The sequence below is a fragment of the Tursiops truncatus genome, chromosome 11 (genome assembly GCF_011762595.2).
Source record: "Tursiops truncatus isolate mTurTru1 chromosome 11, mTurTru1.mat.Y, whole genome shotgun sequence".
Classification (NCBI taxonomy): domain Eukaryota; kingdom Metazoa; phylum Chordata; class Mammalia; order Artiodactyla; family Delphinidae; genus Tursiops; species Tursiops truncatus.
The window spans coordinates 12279216-12301327 of NC_047044.1; the positions used below are offsets into that span (position 1 = coordinate 12279216).

The following is a 22112-nucleotide window of genomic DNA, read 5'->3' on the forward strand; positions in this document are numbered from 1 at the left end:
CCCCCACCCCCCGGTCTCCTTCTGTCCTCTCTTCTGGGAGCCAGCATGGGAGCACGGCGCCTGGAGCTCGGGCTGAGGTGACACGCTCAGGACACAAAGCCAACATATTCAGGACAGAGAAAGAAAAAGCCTGGACGTTGCAATACATCGTGGATCTGTGAGACCAATCCTGGAACTGCCGACCTTCCGACTTCTTGCCAAGTAAGCCCAGCGCGTGGGGCCGGCTCGCCTGTCTCTCGGTCACTTGCAGCCGAGGTACCCCGAAGCCTGGTGGCAGCCTGCGGCGTGCAGACCGGCCTTCTCCCCGCTTCCTCCTCCCGTCGCCTGGGCCTTCTGCCCGCTGCTCCCTGCGGGGCCTGCCCTGACCCCCAGAGGGCCTTCCCCTCCACGCTGGGCCAACGGCACTCTGCGCACACCACAACCACAAGCTCTGCTTAGTGTTACAATAACCCTATAGCATTTACTTCTTTGTTTCTACGTCTCTCTCATTAGGCTGTGAGCTGAAGGGTGGAGGTTACAGCTTGTGAGTCCTTGAATTCTCTACACCACACAGGATGACCGGGCCTGTGAAAAACCTGCAGGATGTGTTTGATGAATGACTGAATGAAGGATGAGGCCGTATTCACCACGACCGTAAGCCCTTAGAGCACTTTAATTTAAATGAAGTACTCCCACCCTTTGGCCTCATTGATCCCTTAGTAGCGGTTGTGCAGAAATCCTAATCTTTCTTCAGCTCAGCAGTCCTGCGAATGTTTTTAAAAAGCACCGTGTGCCTCCTTCATCTGACCTCCACGTTACCATCCTCAGTTCCTGTGACCACTCCATTCTGGAAGTGACTGCTAGAGCCTTCACCGTTCCCACCGATCCCCCTGGGACCTGGGACACCACCCAGCTGTGCTGTCCTCCTGGAAACAGGGTGGGAACCCACTCACCTGCCCACATGGGATATGGTATTTGTGTTAATTCACCCTGTGACTACATTGGATGTTTATCGACTCTACTGCATGGAACTGACTCCTGCAGAGCTCGTTGCTGTGAGAGACACTCTCCACTGGCCCACATTGTTTAGCTTTTCTAGCCTCCCTTGCAGCCAGAAGAGGCCCTGTGTTCTGGCCACTGAGGTGTGGGTGGAATTTTCTTCCCAGTGGCTCCTGGGGAAGTTTTTCCTCTCCTGATAACAGAGGCAGCACCAGAGGGTGCCTTCACCTGTGCTCTCTGTTACGTGGGGGCTAGCAAGAGGAGGAAACCAATATGCTGAAGCTTGGGGTGGTGGGTGGAGAAATACAGAAAGAACCATTAGGAACAAACTCATCCTAGATGGACCCTGAACCCAGACATTTTCACTCTAAAGGAAACCCGCCAGGTCCCTTTCAATTCTAAGGGGAAGCAATGAGGCGGGAAAGTTAGGAGAGTAGGATCTGGACACAGACAAATCCCAGTGCAAGTCCTGACTGGAGCACTCACTAGCTGTGTGTCCCTGAGTGAATTCCTTAACCTCTCTGTGCCCTCGTTCCTCCCCTGCAAAATAGGGATAACTAAAGCACTCACCTTCCAGCGTTATGTGAGGAGGAAATGAGAGAATGCACTTCATGTGCTTTGCATCCCACCTAGCACAACAGCTAACACCAGAACAAACGTTACCAACTACAAAAATATCAACCTAAAAAATCACTGTGTGAAAATTTCAAGCATTCCCATAAAATAGATTTTTAAATCACATACATGCAGAAGCCATTCATTTTTCCCCAGCCAGCACTGTCCTGAAGCCTATTTTCCAAACGAATAGCTCTTTCCAGACCTAGCATGGAAAGTTCCATCCGTCTCCTAACTTGCTGAGCCATCCTTCCTCAAAGCCCTGGCTGCCTCTCCCCTGCCATTTTGTAACCACAGGCCACAGGAGGAACTCTAAAATACTTTACAGAGGCATAACTTTGGCAACCCACAATTTTAAAGTTGATATAACTAACTATAGTACCTAACTGAAGAAAATTTCAGTTAGATGAAGGATGGCTTTTAAAAAACTATCTAGGTAAGAAGGAGCAAGGCCATGAAAGTAGAGAGGCGTGAAGGGGCTGGCCAAGGTGTATATGACGTTCTTTTTTTGTTCCCCCAACTCACGAATGTAAAAGATGTTACTGACAAATGTATGTATGTAGGTATGTACGTACCTATCGAGAGATTTAAGGAATTGCTCGTGCTATTATGGAGGCTTGGGAAGTTCAAAATCTGCCGGGTAGACCAGCAGGCTGAAGACCCAGAGGACAGATGCAGCTTAAGTCCAAAGGTCGTCTGCTGGCAGAATTCCCTCTTCTTGGGAGGCCAGTCTTTCTTCTATTCAACAGATTGGATGAGACACACACACACTACGGACAGTCATCTGCTTTTCTCAAAGTCTGACTTAAATGTTCATTTCATCTAAAAAATACCTTCATATAAACATCTAGATTAACGTTTGGCTAAATATCTGGGTACCATGGCCTGGCCAAGTTGATACATGAAGTTAACTACCCCAAGGGTTTATCCTGCATCAATACAAACAAGTTCCACTGGAACAGGGGACACCTCTGTCTGTCCTTCAGTTCTCCTGGTCTCAGCCTGTGTGGCCTCGCTGGCTCCTCCCGCCCCCCCCCCCCCCCCAGCTCCCTCCTTCCTTTCTCTACCTCCCCTGCAGGAGCAAAGCCCAGGTGCTCCCCATGGGTCTTGCACAGCTGCTTGGCTCTCTGTGGCACTTTCTCAGTTGTCAAGCTTCCCACCTCCGTGGGGGCGGAGGTTCTGTCACTTGCCTGCGGGATGCGGCTGGGAAGGGGAGAAGCTGGCACTTGAACCCACATCTTCTGATGCAGGGTCTAAGCTCTGACCCTATTCAGACTGCTGACGTCCCCGTGGTCAAAACGTGCCACCTGGGAACATGCTAGGTGCGCTCATGGGCAAACGTAAAGACATTTTTAGAGTTACCTATTTACTTGAACGTCGAGTAGAAGGGAAAAAACACAAACTAGCTTATCAAAGTCATGATTTCAGGATATAATTACACAGGATAAGGTCAAATTTAAAAAGTGAGTGAACAAAAGGAAAACACTCTGAAAATAAAACTAAAGGTGGTACACGAAGGGCAGACACATATCATAAAGGTGGTACACGAAGGGCAGAAGTCTAGAGAGTGCTAGCCTAGACGGAGGCCTCCTTGGTAAGAAGGTAAAGAGTTAACTTGTCCTGAATCCTCCTGCTTCTCACGGGGTGATGGTCCCAAGCTAATTAGAAGACACTGAGGGTTTTTGTTTTTTTCTGAAACCAGAAGGATGGAACTCCAGGACTTTACTCTTATTTCTTTGAGCTCAGGGAGGGAACAAAACCTATTCACCAGTTCCATCTGTAGGGTCAGGCAAAGGCTTTAATTCCCAAGTGAGAACCGGCTCCACCCCGCAGCCTGAAACCTGACCTGTCTGTGGCCGTGGCTGCCACCCAGCCTGCGACTGCTCATTCCCAGCGACACCAAGACCAGACAGAGGCTGTGCTGGAGCCAGGGCCCTGCGTGGGCACCTGGGCTCTGCCTCGAACTTAGACTACATCCCAGCAATGATAATACCGGGTAAAAAATCACAACAGCTAACAATTATGGACAATTACAGTCTGGCGGGCACCGGGCCGAATGCTTCACAACGTGACAATACTACAACTTCCCAACACAGCAATGCAGCAATCCCAACTGATACGTGCTATCATTATCCTTATTTTTTAGACAGGAAATTGGAGAACAGAGAGGTTAAGTAACTTGCTCCAGGTAACAAAGCAGGGGAAGGATAAACCAGGACTCAGACCGCCTGGCCTGGCTCAGGAGCACATCCTGGATGCCTTACTGTGTACCATGCGGCTAGCTGACACAAAGCCCTTTCTAGACATTAGTCCCTGTTATCCTTAAGACAGAAATTCTGGGTTCTAACCTGGCGCCAGCACTTATGGATCAAGGAGTTGGAGCTTCAAGATGCAAGGGCTCCCCGCGGCACAGAGTGGGAAGCGGTAGAGATTCTGACTCAGGGGGTCCAGGGCTGGAGCATCCTCAAACATCTCTGACAGGGGTGCTCTGGGACCCCAGTTTGAAGAACAAATAACTTAAACATTCTGCCTCTGGCTAAGAGGTCAGCAAACTATAAACCCACGTGCCAAATGCAGTCTGCTTTTGCATGGCCCACAAGCTAAGGATGGTCTTTACATTTTTAAATGGTTGAAAAAAATCCAAAGAAGAACAAATTTCATGACCCGTGAAAATTATATGAAACTCACATTTCAGTGTCCATAAATAAAGTTTGATTGGAACACAGTCACGCCCTTTCATTGACTTATTGTCTGTCTGCCGTCGTGCTCTGAGGGCAGAGTTTAGCCATTTGCGGCAGAGGCCATATGGACCATAAAATCCAAAATATTTACTATCTGGCCCTTTAAAGTCTGCAAATCCTGGTCTAGTCTACCCTGCCAGCCATGCAGCATCCTCCTTACAGCCTCCCTCCCCTCCAACCTCTGCCTTCATACCTCCAGGGTTAGGGAGCTCACCACCAAACAAGGCAGCCAGGCCCACTGTGAAAGGCGCTGGCACTGAGCTCCTCTGGCAACCGGCCACTCTGCCCTCTAAGCCTGTGCAGTTGGTTCTATCGCCCCTCTGCAATGCCCAGCCGTGTGCTTCTTTCCTCCAGCATCAATCCTTCCTGTCCTCATCGTCCCCTCAGTTGTTCAATTCTCTGGGAAACAGAGGGAGGACGGTGGCACCTCTGTGTGACAGGTAAGGGAGGCAGGGGAGAAGGAGTGTGACATAGTCAGCAGTGGAACTGCAGCTGGACCCAGGTCTCCTGCCGCCCCGCCTGGTGTCCCCTTGACAACCTTGCTTGACTGTCCAGTTTGGTTTCCACTCATCACTCCCAAAATGGCAGCCCCGAGGGCCCGAGGTGTTCTCTTCCTGCTAATGCCTATGGTCTCTTACCTATGATGCCTTCCGGTGGTCGCCCTGGCTTGGCCTTTGTGGAACTAAGCGTGGCTCTCCCCGACCTTTCACCTCTCCCGTCCAGCCCAGGACTCAGTCTTAGGCTCTGGGCTCTCCGCCTGGTCCATCTTGTTCTCCCGCACCCGCTGCCTGGGGCTGGTCCCCAGGCACTGCCCATGTTTATAGTCTCTGCTGCTTGCGGCTTGCTCTCCTGAGTCACCTGCATCTCTAGTTCAAAGGGCCAGGGGTGAGCCGACAGTCTGAAGTGGAATATGGGGTTCTTGGGTTGCCTTCTGACGTCTCTCTATAAGACACAGCCAGTAAGGGCTGTCCTCAGAGAATACCTGGGAAGGGTTTTTAAATCCTTGGAAGAAGAGGGCTGTGTCAACACCAGCTAGTACTCAGCTATCTGGGATCCTTTCAGCCCCAGGCTGCTGCCCACGGGGAAATGGGAAGCTCTCCTGATAGATAAGGGTGTGCGGACAAAAAATGTCACCCGCCATTTCTGTAAACAAAGGCAGCTGTGGCCATCAAGCCTCTGGCCACTGCAGCACCCTCCCCTCACCAAAGGTGCACCTGAGTGGAATTCAGGATGGAGAAAAACAGGATATTGGCACTAGATACTGAAGATGCATGTCAAAGGACTGATTTCAATAAGCCCAGACTCTTGCATCTTCCCACACAGAGGAGAGCACTAAAATCATTAACCTGAGATGTCTGTTTTTTGTGATTAGCAGTAATCTTTTTATGTTTGACTACTTTCTTTTCCCCCCAGCAAAAACTCCTGTATGTCCTGGCTCCTCCCTCACCTCTTTGGAGCAGTCCCTCAGAGCTAGCTGAGAGGCTGCCTCGCAGGCTGTAATCCTCAGTAAGGTCTCCAGATGAAACATAATTCTCAACTTTTAGGTTGTGCATATTTTTCTTTAGTGGACAGGTGAGTGACGTGGAAATGTGCACAGGTCCAGGGGTGCATTGCAATCAGAAAAGCTAGTCTGTGGGTCAAACGATAACTGTATGATGGAGGGCTGGGATGCCGCATATTCCAAACAGGTGTTGATCAGCCAGAGGCAGTGTGGTGAGGGGACGAGAGAGGACCTCAGCTTTGCAGCCAGAGACTCTACTGAGCTGTGAGACCTTGGGAAGTGACACCTGCCTTCAGACTTACCTTTAGTGACATGGGAAAAAATAGCAAAACCCTGCAGGGTTGAAACTGAGTCTCCCTAAAACCGACGTCCTCTGCCGAATTCCTGATTAAGCTCTCCATCCAAAACTATTCCCTTTCTCGTCCTGACGAATATCAAAGAAAAGGGGGCTTTGAAACTGAGCGGGACCCTGTGGGGTCCTTCCGGGCACAAAAGCTTTTCCGTGTCCCCCTTCCCTCCTTTCCTTATTTCTTGTTTGTGGGAAAAAGACTTCAGCCTCCTAAATCTCCCCGAGTGCCAAAGTGCAGATTCAAACAGTTACTAATTAGGGAAGGGAGGGAAGGCAGAAACAAAGGAAAGGCAGTCAAGAAACACTGGTGCAGCGATAAAGCAGAGCCCCAGCTCCTCCTCGAGGGATTTACTTAACAATCTGATACAAATCTCTGAGTTCTTCTGCTGGACCTAGGGGTCCCACCCAGGGGGAGGATGGTGACTTCAGGTCTGCCCAAGCAGACCCCAGAGTGGAGGGAACCAGAAGGTTGATGCCTGAGATTCCTGGAGCACCATCGTGTCACCTCCCCACCAACCAATCAGAGGAAAGTTACAGACCCTGCACTCCCCCCAACCCCGCAACCAATTTTGCCTTTAAAAACTCCTCCCTGAAAACCATCAGGGAGTTTGCGTCTTTTGAGCACAAGCAGCCCATTCTCCTTGCTTAGCCCTTGCAATAAACCTTTCACTGCTCCAAACTGTTTGGTTTGTTTAGCCTCACTGTGCATTGGGCACACGAACTTGGGTTCGACAACAGGGTCGTGATACCAGCGTGGCACCTGGCATTTGCTCACAAACTGTTACTTTCCTTTTCTCCTTTCTTTCCTCCTACTATGCGCCAGGCACCATGCTAGGAGCCAAGGGTCTGGATCAGTAAGGTACAGCACCTGCCCTCAGGAAGCCCAAGCTAGCCGGGGAGACACATGCACAACTACTATCAGAATGGGACAGTGCTTTATTAGTGTGATGACGGTGAAAATAATAAAAATGACAATGGTGTTTCCCCAGCACTGACAATGTGCCAGGCCCTCTCCACGGAGCAGCTCACTTCACTCTCACAACCATCCTGAGAGGTGGATGCTGGTATAACCCCCATTCCACCCAGGAAGGAGCAGAGGCTCAGAGCCCAAAGGCAGACAGTGAGGGAGCCTGCAGAGCTAGGGTGATGGGAGGGCACAAAAGCAATGGCTGGATCTGAAGGGGTCAGAGAAAGCCTCAGGGAGGAGGTGACGATGCCCGGGGCTTTGAAGGATGCACCGGGAGCAGGCAGAGGGAGCAGCAAGCACAAAGGGGTGTAGGTGGGTGGCTGGGGACTTTGTGAGTTGAGAGACACTCACCCCTGATTAACACCGTCAGGACCCACTGTGCTCAGGGCTGCCAACTGGACAGGACTCTACTCTCAACAGAGAGATGGAGTTGGCAGGCTTGAGAAGAGATTATTTCACCCCTGCAGTTTACAGAAATGCAAGCAGCTAATACTAGGTCATTAGTAATAGTAATCACAGCCAATCAGGGCTGTTGCCGTCTCTTTATCAAAAAAAGAAAAGAAAAAAGAAAAGAAAAGAAAAAAGGAATACTGAGGGTATTAACTCAAATGGCAGACATTCTTCATTTAATCCTACTTTTAGAGCTTCTTCAGCTTCGGTTCAGATATCAGGGGCTCAGGGCAGTTCATCTCAGCTTTCCTGTCACTTCACTGGGGTCCTTGGGTGAGTGCTAGTCTCTACCTCCTCTCTCTGGACCTCAGTCTCCTGTATACAATGAAGGGGATGGGCTAGAACAGAGGGTTTTAATGTGTGGTTTCCAACCCAGTGGCCATCTCAGATCTACAGGGTCACGAACTCTGGGGATGGGGTCCAGCCTTCGATGCTTTAACAAGTCTTCCAGGGGATTCTGATGAGAGCCCTGGGTCACAAGAGCCCCAGGGTAAGGACTGTTCCTGCAGTAATACTTGCTCTGTGCTCTAAGGTATTAAGGGTTAGTAACTCTTTGGACTGAGTTATCTCTTGCCCAAGACAGGCAACCTTTCAGAGTAAGAAAAGAAACTCTTTTCTTTGACCATCTAAAGCCCAGAGTCCAGATGAGTTTTTCTAGAGAGGCTCAGGCACATGTGGCTGACTGTGAAAGCCAGAATTTTTTTGGGCGGGGAGGGGTAGGAAGTCTCAAACTTGGCATGTGATGAAAGCAGTGGTATCTGCAGCTAGAGAAATAAAGATGAGAGACAAGCTGCCTTCTCTTTTCAGCTCCAAAACAATGACTCACCTGTGCGTGTGTGTGTGTGTGTGTGTGTGTGTGTGTGTGTGTAGTAGGTGGGGCAGGGAGGTGGCCCTGAGAGGTACAGCTTCCCCTCTCTCATCCAGGAGCTTCCTGGTGTGTAAATTCTCTACTGACAGCCTCCTCTTGAAGACATTTCATTACAAAACCTCAGAAGAGCCGCAAATGGCCACGAGGGCGATTTCAACAGAGCTGGGTCAACAGACTTAAGCGAGGTTTGGCTTCCAAGATAGTAAGAATGGTAAGAATATCTTGTCTAAAAGATCCAATTTTCCCAGTTTGAACTTAAGGCTAAAAACCGTCAAAAAGTTGGAGAGAGTTTCACAGTACTGCCCTGGGCTTCTTCATGCAAGGAGGCACACCCAAACTGCCCTGGAGAAGTGTTAGCGGTTTGGGCCACGGCCTGTGGGTCCTCTCTGCGTTGGTGGGCAGAAATGACTGCCTATGAGACCAACTGTCCAGCCATTTTCAGGAATTCGAGACCCTCACTTGGCAGTGTCTCAGTAACAATAATAAATATTACCACTTTCTTTTATATAGCATCGGCCACGTGCCAGGCGCTAAGTCCTTTACATTTATTAACGAGTTTAACCTACAGAACAACCTCACGGAGGTCGGGATCATTATTATCCCCTAATCACAGGTGAGGAATCCTCCCTACAGAGGCAACGTCACAGAACTAATAAGTCTCCCGTCAATAGGGGGCGAGAGATGCAGGAGATCTGGGCTCTGAGTGAGCCTGTGTCTCTGTCACAGGGCTTGGCCATCCCCTCTACTGAGAAATGAGGGAGACCGAATCAGGTGGTTTCTAAGATCACTCCCAGCTCAGAGTCTGCGACTCCATGCGGTCCATCTGATGCCGGTTGGTGAGGGCGGCCAAGGCCGGCACGTCCTGAAGCTTTGGCCTGGCTTCCTCATGGAACGGGTTCCTCAGCGTCTAGCCCCGGCCCGGGGGAGGCAGGGCTCCCTGTCCCCCTCCCAGCAAGACGCCAACCCAGACGCCAAGCCCTTGTCTCCTGGTCCTGGAGAATGGACTTCCAGCCCTTCTCAGGTATCCGTGTCCGCAGCGCCGAGTGAGCCAGGAATGAGACGGCAAGGGCCCAGGCGGCGCGACCTGCGCCGGGGAGGCGACGAGAGAAACATTCGAGGGGCCCATGGACTGCAAAACCACGCAGTCTCTTTAACCCCCCAAACTTTCTCCCTTGATTAGCGACCCTAGCAGCCGCACATTGGCTGAGTCGCGGCCGCCAGGACCCGCCTTCTCTCTTTATCTATTGGTTGCTGTCGGTATCCATCACAAGCCGAGGCTTCTTAGGGGACCTCGGCTTTTGTCAATCAAAGCAGGCGGGCGGCTGGGCGGGGCCAGGTCAGGCAGAGACACTCCAGCCTCGTTCCTCTCCCTGCCTCCCTCAGGTGTGTAACTGGGGACCTGGAGGCGCGCCGGGGGGCCGGTGCCGGGCGCGGAACCCTGCGCTGGGGCTGGGCCGGGCCCCGGGGACTTACCGATGCGCTGTCCCACCGGAGAGCTGAACGGGTTCCCCAGGAGAAAGTCCATCGCCACGGCTGCCGCTGCCGCTGCCACTGCCACTGCCACCAAGCCGGGGAATCAGCTGACAGCAACCGCGAGCGCCGGACCCGTCACGTGACGCGCCGGACGGTCCTCGAGGAGGCGCGGCTGGGGCGGGGCAGAGGGAGTCTGGAGCCGGCCGCAGGCCCCGCCCCTGACATGGAGGGTCGGCGCCTCGAGGCGGAGGACGATGACCTCACTGCGGTTTACTCGGCGTCGGTGGACGTCACGCACGACGTCGGGCGGCTGCGGGCCTGGGGCGCTTGGGTCTAAGCCACATCCTTCACGTCTTTTTAAGGATTAGGGGCGTTGTCTTTGATCTCTACACACCCAGAAAACCCAGTCTCAGACCAGGGAAATGACTTGGGTAAGGTTACCCGGCAAGCTGAGACTCCAGCTCTCGCTCTTAGTTTTAGCCTCTAGGACCTCACTATGACTACACACCCACTGCTGGGTTTGACAGCCTCTCTGGCCTGTTGTTGTCTCCCTGCCCAGAGAAGACTCTTCCTATTTGAGATCGAGGTCTCCCGGCTGCAAAATGTATTCTCTTTGCAGCCCAGATTTCGTTACCTCAGAATAGGAGGGAAGGGCCAAGGGTTTTGCGACACCTTGACACTGAGAGCCAACTCAGTGAATTGCAGCTAGGGGCGGGCTAGAGCCCAGGGTGGCAGAAAGCACACAGATGTCACGAGTGGGTCCTGGGACCCATCTCAGCCATTCATTTACTGTGTGATTCAAACAGCGGGCTTCCATTTTCTCTGGATTCTGGAATTAGGTCAAGGACCTTTCTTTTTTTAGGTCACTGGCTCCTTTGAGAAAGTGTAGAAAGCAGCGGAGCCTTTCTGAAGAAAAAAAGGCAGAGATACAATTTGACCTCAGGGAGTCTCTGGGGTCCCTCAGGTGCAGCAGTGGACCCCAAGCTAAGAATTAAGAATCTCAAAGGCTCTTCGCAGCTTTGTAATTCTAATATCTTCAACCTTCTCGTGTGCTGTGTTTCAGCTATGTCTACTCATTAGATACCAATATTAGATCTATTGGTTATTTTTTTTTGCTTCTAATGACATGCACTCCAAAAGATACAATAACCACTGCTTTGGTAGTTTGGGTTACTGCAGGATGCTTCAGTATTTTTTGGGCATATCTGTGAATTTTAAATTTGAAAGGCTAGTAAATTGCAGAAATTTAGGACAATAGAAAACCTGAATTAGAACTTAATCACTTCCGTTAATCTGAGCAGTCATAGGGGCTGACATCTTTACCGTACAACATAAAAGCTTTATGGACGTCATGTACTTCTGTGCTTTGAAGTGTTTTAATAATGCTCATGAGACCTGTTAATACATGCCCATACCCCCAGTAGTCTAGATGCTCTTTGAGGGCTGGGATGCTATGTCCATTTCTCTCACTGTTGTGCAACACAGTGACTAACGCATGAAAATCTAAATCAATCTACCTTTCTGTAATGGTATTTGGACTATAAGGGGAGATGTACACTTAAGATGATCTTCATGTCAGGTACCTTCCATGTTTTTCTTCATTTAAACATATTGCTTGGTTGTATGGAATATATTTAGCATGATTTTCCATTGGATTCTTCCATTAACAACCTTTAACATCCCCATGTTGGGCGGTGATTTAACCAGAAGTTCTTGCCTTCTTGCACCACTCTGGTTTAAAGTGATTATGGGCAGGGCTTCCCTGGTGGCGCAGTGGTTGAGAGTCCGCCTGACGATGCAGGGGACACGGGAGTCCGGGAAGATCCCACACGCCGCGGAGCGGCTAGGCCCGTGAGCCATGGCTGCTGAGCCTGCGCGTCCGGAGCCTGTGCTCCGCAACGGGAGAGGCCACAACAGTGAGAGGCCCACATACCACAAAAAAGCAGAGATTAAAGTGATTATGGGCAGATCTTGGCTTTCTGCCAAGAATAAAACAGCCATTAAGTTTTATGCTTCATGGTGAGAAACCATATACCCCCAAACAGGGAGTGAAATCATAGCTCTATGTAAACAGAAAGCTATTTAGCTATTATATTAGAAATGGAAGTGTGTGGATTTTGTCAATACAATAGATAGGAATATAAATTGCAAACATTAAATGTAGTACAGAACTAATTAAAACTATGTGTTCAAAGTGTTTCCTAACAGGAACAAACTCATTTAGTAAAAAGTCTGTTTTAATTTAATTTTTCCTTTTAAGTGTTTTAGCAATATCAATATCAAAATGCCAGATGCAAGAGAGAGGAGATATGGGGATATATATATATGTATAGCTGATTCCCTTTGTTATAAAGCAGAAACTAACGCACCATTATAAAGCAATTATACTCCAATAAAGATGTTAAAAATAAAAAGAAAAAAAATCTAATGCCTTCCTAAGGATAAAAATGTTTAAGTCCTTTAAAATTGACATATTGCATAAATGTAACATAATTATATCCTTTAAGTACTTTTAGACAAAAAAATCAAGATACTTTGCCTCCAAAGCTTAAAGACAACAGGATGACAAGAAAAGTGAGGTCTGTATAGTAAAATCCAGCTAGGACAAAAGGATATTTGAACAATGAAAAGGTCTGACAGTTTTCCTACAATCACATTTGCTCAGGACTGCATACAATGGGGAAGGATTCTGATGAATTACATACACAATTTAACTTTGAAAGTGGCCTGGGGTTGAAGAGAGCCTCAGCTTTGGGGTCAACTGTACCAGTGTGTTTATTCTGGCTTTGCCATTTATGTAGCTGTATAAACTCAGGAAAAGTACTTTTCTGCATCTGTCTCCTCATTTGTAAAGGGGGATAATATTCATAAAGCCTTGGGGAGGATTAAGTGTGATAAAATATGCCAGTCACTCTAGTCGTTCAGTAATATAGCTGTCTCTTTTTTGCTGCCTCTCCGTAAGAAGTGAGCCTTTCAACCAATCATAGTATTTTGCTATTTATGACTATTAACAACCTTGTGTTTGAATTGAAATTTTTACTTTGAAAGGTCTGATCTCATATATTGAATGTTCACAATACTACTAAACTTCATGTCAGGCTGGCTGGCTTCAAGGCTTGTAGACAGGGAAGTGACTAAACACTATTTTACAGATTAGACTGCAGATGCCCATAAAGATTAAGTGACCTATCCAATCCAACATCACTCAGTAAGGACAGTACTGAAACACATGGTTTAGCACAAGATTTGGATGTGATTCTTATACAAGACTCATAGGTATTTCTTGAGTTAGGCCAACAATGTAATGTACAGACAATTTCATTTGCCAATGAATAGAGCTACGCTTATCAGAGCCACTGGCTTTGCAGTTTGCAAGAGAGAAGATGAGAGTCCGCAACGTAAAAGTTACTAGAAACAGAGCAAGATGTTTGTTAGGAAGATGGCTATGATCAGAAACTTGACCTCTATTCCAAACGGATTTTTTTTTAAAGAAAATTATGGTAGGATATAGTGTGAAAGACAGGTTTAAAATTTCATAGCAACTTTCGTTAGCAACAGGGAAAAGATAGCTGACACTGGACTACAAATATTAAAAATGTGATTTTTAATAATATAAGTACAAAATTTTATTTCTTTATACAACTGTAATGGGATTTGGATCAAACAGCTAGAATTTATTTAAAAAACAAAATAAAACAATGATATAAAAATTGCAAGAAGGTCTGAATCCAAAGTTTTTCCTCTAATAGTACCAAATACCACAAGGAACAGATTATTATACAAATGTGTACAAATTTTAAATACAAATACAATAGGTTTGGATTTTAAAGGAAAACAAACAAACAAAAAGCAGGTCCTCGTCAGGACTTCATTAATGTGTACAAATGACAATGGTAGGACTGACTTCTTTCCGTACTAATCCACGTCTCCGAGGCCCTTCCTTGATACCCTGTGTCAAACAGAAAACTGACATGGGTACAGAGGAGGCGTGGGATAGGTGCTAACACACAAAATTAAACCAGGATTTCTGCTCTTCGTGATTTTGGTTCCCAAGAATTCCTGTTTCCTTCTGTTTCCCAGTTAAATTTCAAAACTGCTCTGAGGTGAGAAAGGCATTAAGCAGCCAGAATACCTTTAAGAAACACAGCCCTGTGACCACACTGGTGGGAAAAAAGGAAAGAATTAAATAGGATGCAGCAGAATTAAATAGGCTGGCGGCACTGTCCTCAAAGATCTACTTTGATGCTGCAGTGCTCTGTCCAGGCCAAGGGAAGAAAGCAGTCACCTCAGAGCTTGGTTTTGACGTGGACTCTCAAACCGAATTCAAAAACAATGCTGAAGTGCTCAACTGTTTTCTTTGGAACTGGGAAGCAAAAGCCTGGTTCTTTGGAAATAAGGGCAGCTGGGAATGGTAACATTCCTTTTTATTTACTTTCTTGACATTATTCATTTTTAAAGAACTAGAATCCCAACATAATGATTCCTTTTTGGGGCGCGATACCTTAAAGTGTAGATGATTTGGAGTTTGCAGAGGAGACCAGAGGAAGGAAGGGAGGCAGAAATGACAAATCTGTATCTTCCACATGCTGTTGCTGGTGGAGGCTCTTGTTTTTAAATTATATATACAGAAATTTACAGGATAAATTAAAATCTAGGAGAGTTTTAAGAGTTAAATACACATAATTAAACACACATTCACACACGCACATAAATAACCCTACACGAGAACAGAGTACTTTTTTCGCAATTCGCTTATGTGTGGAATGCAGAACGCTGTGTATCTGCCCAGCAGGGGAGCCAATGAGATGAACCCAGGAATCAGCCTGGGCAAAGCTCACCTTCCACACCCGCCAAGCAGCTAAGCAGCAGAACTGTGAGCTAAGCTGACGCGGCCAATGGAAGATACCAGCTCTTAGTTCTGCAGACCAAATGCTCTGGGCCAGCTCACAATACAGGCCATTCAACTGGTGGCACTGACAGCTTTACCCTCTCCAGGGCTCACAAATCTCCTTGGCTCCGGCTGAGGCTGCCAATGGTACCAATGACTACAATAAGTTTTGCGACATGGACACTGGTAGAGCAGGAATTGGAATGAACCCCCTACTAAGTTAACTTAAGCCATCGCAATAACTTTCAGATGGGAACGATGTTATCACTTCCCACCTAGGTCACTTCAAGTTGAAAAGCTTTGTACTTTCAGTTAACTGACATCTTCCCATAATCTTTCCCATTACATTTCAGACTGTAAGACAGGTAAGGCAAATGGTCAGTGATGGGTCTGGAGGTACAACTGAGTTTGGAAAAAAATCACATTTTAGCTGACCTTAAAGCGATGCACTTGGCATCCAGAACAAGCCCCCAGCCCCCAAGTTACACTGATTTTTAAGGCAGATTTATCCACCACAGTAGAAGAATCCCAAGCCCATATTCACGCCAAGGTTTCCTCTTGGCTAAACCTTTGCCATTTCATAAAATTATTAAAAGCAAAGTAGTTACAGTCCTATGTATATATTATACATTATATATATAGATATATATATATATGCATATATATAAAAATTTAAAACCTACACCCAGATGCCAGTGAAGGGATCTGGAACAGTCACATATACACAAGCCAGCAACAGGCAGGATAAGGTTTCTGTCCCAGGAGTCTTTGCTGTCACAGTCCAGGCATGATGTAAGCAATGTTGTCTAGTGTGTTTGACTGCAAAACAAAGGAAAAAGGTTCAGCTGAAGAGTATTTTACCTTAGTTCCCTGAGACATATTTCTTTATTCAAGGGAGAGAGATGAGAAAGAAAATCTAGAGTTAGAGAAAACAGGGAGAGAGAAGATGTCACGCCGTTGTCTGTTATGCTGGGAGCTTTTCTGCTGGCTTCTCCCGTTAACCCTAGTAAAATAGAGGCAGGAGACTCCTGTACTTTCTTTGTCTCTGGAAGAGCAAATAGGCAACACAGGAGGTGCAGTACCTTAAGGGCTACAACGCTTCCCTCCAAAGGAGAGAAATCTTAGGAAACGGCGTGTTTGCTGTTTCACTGAAGGCCTGGCAGGCACTCAACACTCAGTGTCATGTTCACGGGGCGACAGCCTATGGCAACGCTGTATCCAGGAAGCCTTATGGGCTTGTGCTTCACAGGGCTCATGAAGGCAGGGCCTCTCTGGCTCCCAAGGGGTCTGGCCCCCAAATCCCAGGAAACAAGGAAACTCACCAAGACCTGTTTGGGACAGCCATTCAACTCAGGTAGTTGTGTGGTCAGACACGCCAAGGGGCCAAGCGCACAGATGATGGAATCCAGAAGCACTGACAAACTGCCGGACACAGCAACCATGCCCTGAAAAGGAGAGCGTGACAGGAGAGGACTGAAGCTTGACTCACACTCCTGAGGCTCCCTCCAGGCTCTGGGTGAGTTCCTTGCATGGTTCTTTAAGTCCTGGGTGGTTCTATGAAACTTGTGGCAGAAATGGAAGGTCTCTGCTTTGATAAGAATACATTCCCAGGTTTCCTTTCTATATTGCTAATCCACTGTACCCTCTGTGAGACCTTAGGTTAGTCACTTAGGAACAGTAGGAAAAACCCCCAAAAAACCTATATCGAAAAATCGTAACAAATGCCTCATCTATTCTGGAGACCTGCTGGGAAGATGTGTGGAGATCATGTGTGCAAAAGTATTTTTCTTATGAACTCCACAAATATAGCTCACATGTGACAGCCATGAGAATTCTACACATTAACATTACACACACACACACACACACACTTCACATATGTGGCTTTTTTGATAGTGGATGATACCGCTTTTCTGTTCTTTTTAAAATTTAACTTATAAAATGCATATTGTTTATATCTCTGTGATTCAAAGACATAGCAAATAAGATTGCTTGCTACAAATAATGCTGCCCAGCTCTTGTATAATCTGCTTCAACCAGAAGTACTGTGAGGATATGTCACCTAGGAAGGCAGCACAGAAGCGTCCTTCAGAGAATGAGCTCTGGGCTTGAGATGCGGGGTTGAGAACCTGGCTATATCCCACTCACCGAGAGGGGCAAGCGGCTTTCTATACTGTGCCTGAAAAACACAGTACTGACAGCAACTGTAGCACGGAGTGGATTAAGTGAGACAACAGACATCAAGTACCTGGGGTGGTGCCTGGCACCTGGGAAGTGCTCAGAAAGTAGCAATAATGATTACTAATAATGATTACCAACATCTTCATCTCCAAAACTGCCTTTCTGGCTGCCTGCTAGGGCTTTCATTTTGGATATTTCTCAATCTCAACATACGGTAAAGAGAAATAACCTACCCTTCCTCCTAGCATCCCTTCCTCTGCTAAAATCACCACCGTTCGCACATCGGCCCAGTCTCAAGGCCTTGCCACCGTTGACTTTTCTTTCCCTTCATTCTCCTTGTCCAATGTCTCCCCCCACTTCCAAGGCAGGCAGCAAAGGGTTAAAAGCATGGACCCTGAGGTCATACCACCAAACTCAAGGCTCTGTTTCAGCACTTATGGGCTAAACTCTAGAGAAAGTTCCTTAACCTAAGTCTGTTTTTCCTTCTCTAAAATAAGGGAACACAAATTTTGTTTCACAAAGTTGCAGTGTGAATTAAAGGAAAGGATCCATGTACAGCACTCTGAACCAAAGCTGCCTGAGTGAGCATTCAACGGAAGACAGCAATTAGGAATATTATTCCATACTTTTGCCCTACAGTTAATGATAGCTAATATTTTACGTTCGACTCTCCCAATAAGCAACCTGAGAGTAGGAACCAAGTCATACTCATTTTTATATCCTTCCAATAAATACTGGGGTTCTGCACAGAGTAAGCTCTCAATAAATATTTGTTAAATTCAAATCTTTGTCATGTCTAGTCTAGATTATTGTTATAACTTTTCCCTAATTCTGGTCACTTTTCACTCCCAATCTAAAATAGAAGATATTCTCAGTGAAAACCAAATGAGAGCTCTGATCATTCCTCCCTACTCAAAAAATTCCAGTAGTTCCTGAGCAGTCATTTCCCTCTGTAGTTTGGACTATGCCCTTAATATTCAGCCTTCCTCTACCCTATGCATTGGATCTTCTAGTTTTTCATCATTTTAGCAATAAACCCCTCTGGAAATAAAATGTTAAGTGGAACCCCAATATATAAAACAGCTAAAAGATCTGGTTGAAGTGGGAATGGGGGGTCTAGAGCCCCACTGGGTCTCTTTTGGCCCATCTCTGCAGAAAACTCCAGGGCCGAGAAGCAGATGTTCTCTTGGTTTACGATGTCTCTCTCCAACAGCTCCGTGATACCAAGTCCTGCTTATCCTTCCAGGTCCCACTGGAACTCCACATCCCCTTCACAGAGCCTCTCCTGACCCCCTAACTCTCTGCTCTCGAGCGCTACTGTAACTGCTTCAGGTGGCACAAAGCCGCAGAATGAGAGCAGGCTGAGAAGTGGGGCAAGCTGTGCTCGGTCACAGCGAGTTGTGTAAACTTGTAATAACGGTCAGTTAATTTCATTAGGTTTCAGGTATTCAGTCTTTAAATGAGCAAACTGTATAAATTAGTGTTCCTTAAAGTGTAGTACGTTTACTAATTTCAGGTGGCGTAGAGGTGAACATTAATTATTTGATATAAATCCATTTTGAGATATATTAGAAAAAAGATTAGAGTATCTCACTTGTGATATCGAGGACATCATTGTGAAAGCATGGATAAATTTATTTAAATAAAAATATAAATAAATCAGGAGCTTGGGATGAACATACACACACTACTATATATGACAGATAACCAACAAGGACCTACTGTATAGCACAGGGAACTCTACTTAATATTCTGGGATAACCTATATGAGAAAAGAATCTAAAAAAGAATGAATATACATTTACGTGTAACTGAATCACTTTGCTGTGCACCTGAAACTAACACAACATTGTAAATCAACTATACCCCAATAAAATTAAAATTAAAAAAATACAAAGTAAATAACAGTATAAAGTGGTATGTGGAAATGGCAAAATTGTGAAGATATACACAAATGATTAAAGTCTGGGAAAAAGTGGAGTATAGGGGGAATGGGGAATTACTGCTGATGTATATGGGGTCTCTTTCGGGGGTAATGAAAATGATCTGGAATAGACAGTAGTAATGGAGCCACAAATCTGGGAATATACTAAAAGCCACTAAATTCTACATTTTAAAAGGGTAAACTTTATGGTATGTGAATTATATCGTAATAAGACTGTTCCTTATGTTAAAAAAAGGGGACTAGAGATTCTGCAACATTCTTTCCCTTTTCTGGTCAATATGTATATGTAACTCTCCCACAGCAACCGCTCACAGAAGCTGGCTTGTTTTATTTGCTAATTATTTATCTATTCTATCTTTCCAATTAGATTGTAAGTTTCCTGAGGATACGAAATCATCATAATTTCTATTCCCCCCAGTTTTTGGAATAATGCCTAAGTACTCAACAACTATTTGTTAATCTCAATGGAAACATCAGGGAAAATCTGGAATATGGAAGGTGAAAAACACAAATCATTTAAAATTTTAACTTTTTAGGAAATGTAAGAATGTCTAAATATGAAAAATAAATAAGGATCCCAGAATATTTTATTCTGGAAATATCTATATCCATTCAAATATCTGGGCCTACAAGAAAGCAGCTGTTTTGACACCTACTAAATTTTGAGAAACTAGCCAAAGAACTTAGACAAAGCTTCATCTCTTGCGGCCTTTGGCATTTTATTTGTTGAATAATAATTCAACTTCCACATAAAAGCAAGTGAGTAGTTTTATATCCCTACACTGATTTCTCAGCTTAAAGATGGCTTTAGTAATTCAGACTGATTTCTTTGCTGAAATGTCCTATTAGGACCCAGTGGAAAACTGAAATACTACACTACTTACTGAGTTAGCCAGGGAGAAATATGATTAGAAGTTGAATATGGTAATAGAAATGGAACATGACAGCTTTGCAGGTTAAGTGATTTTGAAATTGAAGCTTAAAAGGACACAGATCTCCTTAGGGTACATAGGACTGTATGATTCAAGTGCAGAGAAATGAAGAGCTTGAGAACCTCAATCTCCCAGTTGCTACCTACTTTCAAAGCAGTAGAGGAACACTTAATCCCCTGTACAATCTAATCTGTCTATTGAAAACCATGCTGGAAATGCATAGAAAAATCCAAACTCTCTTAGAAATAATAACGATCAAAGCTTCCATGGGATTTGTACTCATTTTTCCCATTGCATTTTTAAAAAATAAAAATGAGTTACAGGATTATATGTCAATTGTATCTCTGTAAAACTGGGGAAAAAAAAGTTACAGGGTAGTCTAATTTCCTTTTGTGCCATTGTTTCAATAGGACGGTATTAGTGTAAACTTTGAGAGCCAGTAGGTAGATTCCATATCTCTAGATGTTTCTATTACCATCTCTCTTCTCTATCACTGTATCCTGAGCACCTGGCATAACCCAGCATACAGTAGTTGCTCAATGAATGTATGTGGAATGAGTAAGTGGATTCAAATTATATAAGCAACTGGAGTCATGCTGCTGGCAGTGCCCTCACCTCGGTTTCCTGCAGGCGGTGTCCAATGAGGCTCAGGGACTCTCCCAACAGCTGGAGATGAGCAGCCACGTCGATGGGCTCTGTCTCAGGGGCTTTGGCTGGCGAGGCAGGTAACAGCATGGTGGTGGGTGGGGATTTCTTTTGGGGTGACAGTACTCCTGCAGAGGAAGCTGAGAACAGAGACAAAATAGAGAAAGCTTGCCAATATTCTTCCAGATTTTCCCTTTTTATGAGCTCTACCAGGCATTAACAAAATTATGGACTGTGGGCCAAATCTGGCTCATGACTTGTTTTTATATTGGCCTGTGAGCTAAGAATGATTTTAGATTTTTAAATGGTTGTTGTAGAAAAAACAAAGAGGAATATGTGACAGAGAAAGCATATGGCCCTCAGACTTAAAATATTTACTCTCAGGGACTTCCCTGGTGGCACAGCAGTTAAGACCCCAAGCTCATGCAGGGGTCCCAGGTTCGATCCCTGGTCAGGGAACTAGATCCCACATGCATGCCACAACTAAGAGTTTGCATGCCGCAACTAATGAGCCCAAGAGCTGCAACTAAGACCCAGTGCAACCGAATAAATTTAAAAAAAAATTAAATAATAATAAAAAAATAAAATATTTACTCTCTGGCCCTTTACAGGAAAGCTTGCTGACTTCTGACTTAACATTTTCTAGGGCTTCCCTGGTGGCACAGTGGTTGAGAGTCCGCCTGCCGATGCAGGGGACATGGGTTCGTGCCCCGGTCCGGGAAGATCCCACATGCCACGGAGCGGCTGGGCCCGTGAGCCATGGCCGCTGAGCCTGCGCGCCCGGAGCCTGTGCTCCGCAGCGGGAGAGGCCACAACAGTGAGAGGCCCACGTACCGCAAAAAACCCCACAATATTTTCTAAATTTTTTTGGCAACCCTTAATATTTAGTAATAATATCTGGATATCAAGATCTGCTTCTAATATAGGCTCTTCTCCCCATTTCTTAGTGAGGAAGCAAAATTCACAGTGCTCTAGGGAAAAGAATGAAAAGAGGAGAGGGATGTGGTCAATACCTTTCACTTTCATGGAACCTTCTGAGCTGGATGCTTTTCTTTTCACAGTTGTAGCTTCTGCTTTGTTCTGTTTGTGTTGCAGATACTGAGCTTTTTGTTTCCAAATCTGCAATCAGATCAGGGCAAACAAATTTAAAAGGGCAAAAAAGTAAAAGGGAAAGCAGTCATGGAAGAGGAGAATGAAGAAAAGAAAGGGAACAGTGGAGGGGAGCAGACAGAGGGTTAATGTTAACTTTTAAGCTGGAGGGTCAGTGAACAGGCTTCAGATAGCGGTGACAGTAGTATCTTAGTAGAGGACCACGAATACCCCCCAGTGCTAATGGTCACATTGCAGCATTGATTCTATGATCACTCTAAGGTTGAAATGTAAAATCACAGAGGAAACATCTGGCTCATCCTAATGTCCATGTGGTTTAAATATTTCTTCTAACCTGCCGGTTGGAAACACCAATACTAGGATAACAATGACATGGAAAACAGAAACTAAAGATAATTGACCTGGGTGAAAAATATATGTTGTTTTCACCCAGATGAGCTGTACCTTAAAAAAGCAAGATGGTAATTCT

General features: G+C 45.8%; 2 protein-coding genes across 9 annotated transcripts in view; both read right to left on the bottom strand.

Annotated features, from left to right (window-relative positions):
* TOM1 (target of myb1 membrane trafficking protein) overlaps nt 1–10170 on the bottom strand; it is a 46089-nt gene extending 35919 nt beyond the window's left edge. Inside the window, exon 1 of one of the 5 annotated variants that reach the window (XM_033866161.2) lies at nt 9943–10170. In XM_033866161.2, coding sequence (XP_033722052.1) covers nt 9943–9994 — 52 coding nt within the window. In that variant the 5' untranslated portion in view covers nt 9995–10170. The remainder of the gene's footprint in view (nt 1–9942) is intronic. The other 4 variants (XM_033866162.2, XM_033866159.2, XM_033866160.2 and 1 more) reach the window with 4 other exon arrangements.
* A 3359-nt stretch (nt 10171–13529) lies between these two features.
* The window catches only part of HMGXB4 (HMG-box containing 4), a 31666-nt gene continuing 23083 nt past the window's right edge, over nt 13530–22112 (bottom strand). For 3 of the 4 annotated variants that reach the window (XM_004322577.4, XM_019918326.3, XM_019918327.3), the window contains 4 exons: nt 21547–21652; nt 20504–20673; nt 16153–16275; nt 13530–15649 (listed from right to left, as the gene is read on the bottom strand). In XM_004322577.4, coding sequence (XP_004322625.2) covers nt 15605–15649; nt 16153–16275; nt 20504–20673; nt 21547–21652 — 444 coding nt within the window. In that variant the 3' untranslated portion in view covers nt 13530–15604. The remainder of the gene's footprint in view (nt 15650–16152; nt 16276–20503; nt 20674–21546; nt 21653–22112) is intronic. The other variant, XM_019918325.3, reaches the window with a different exon arrangement.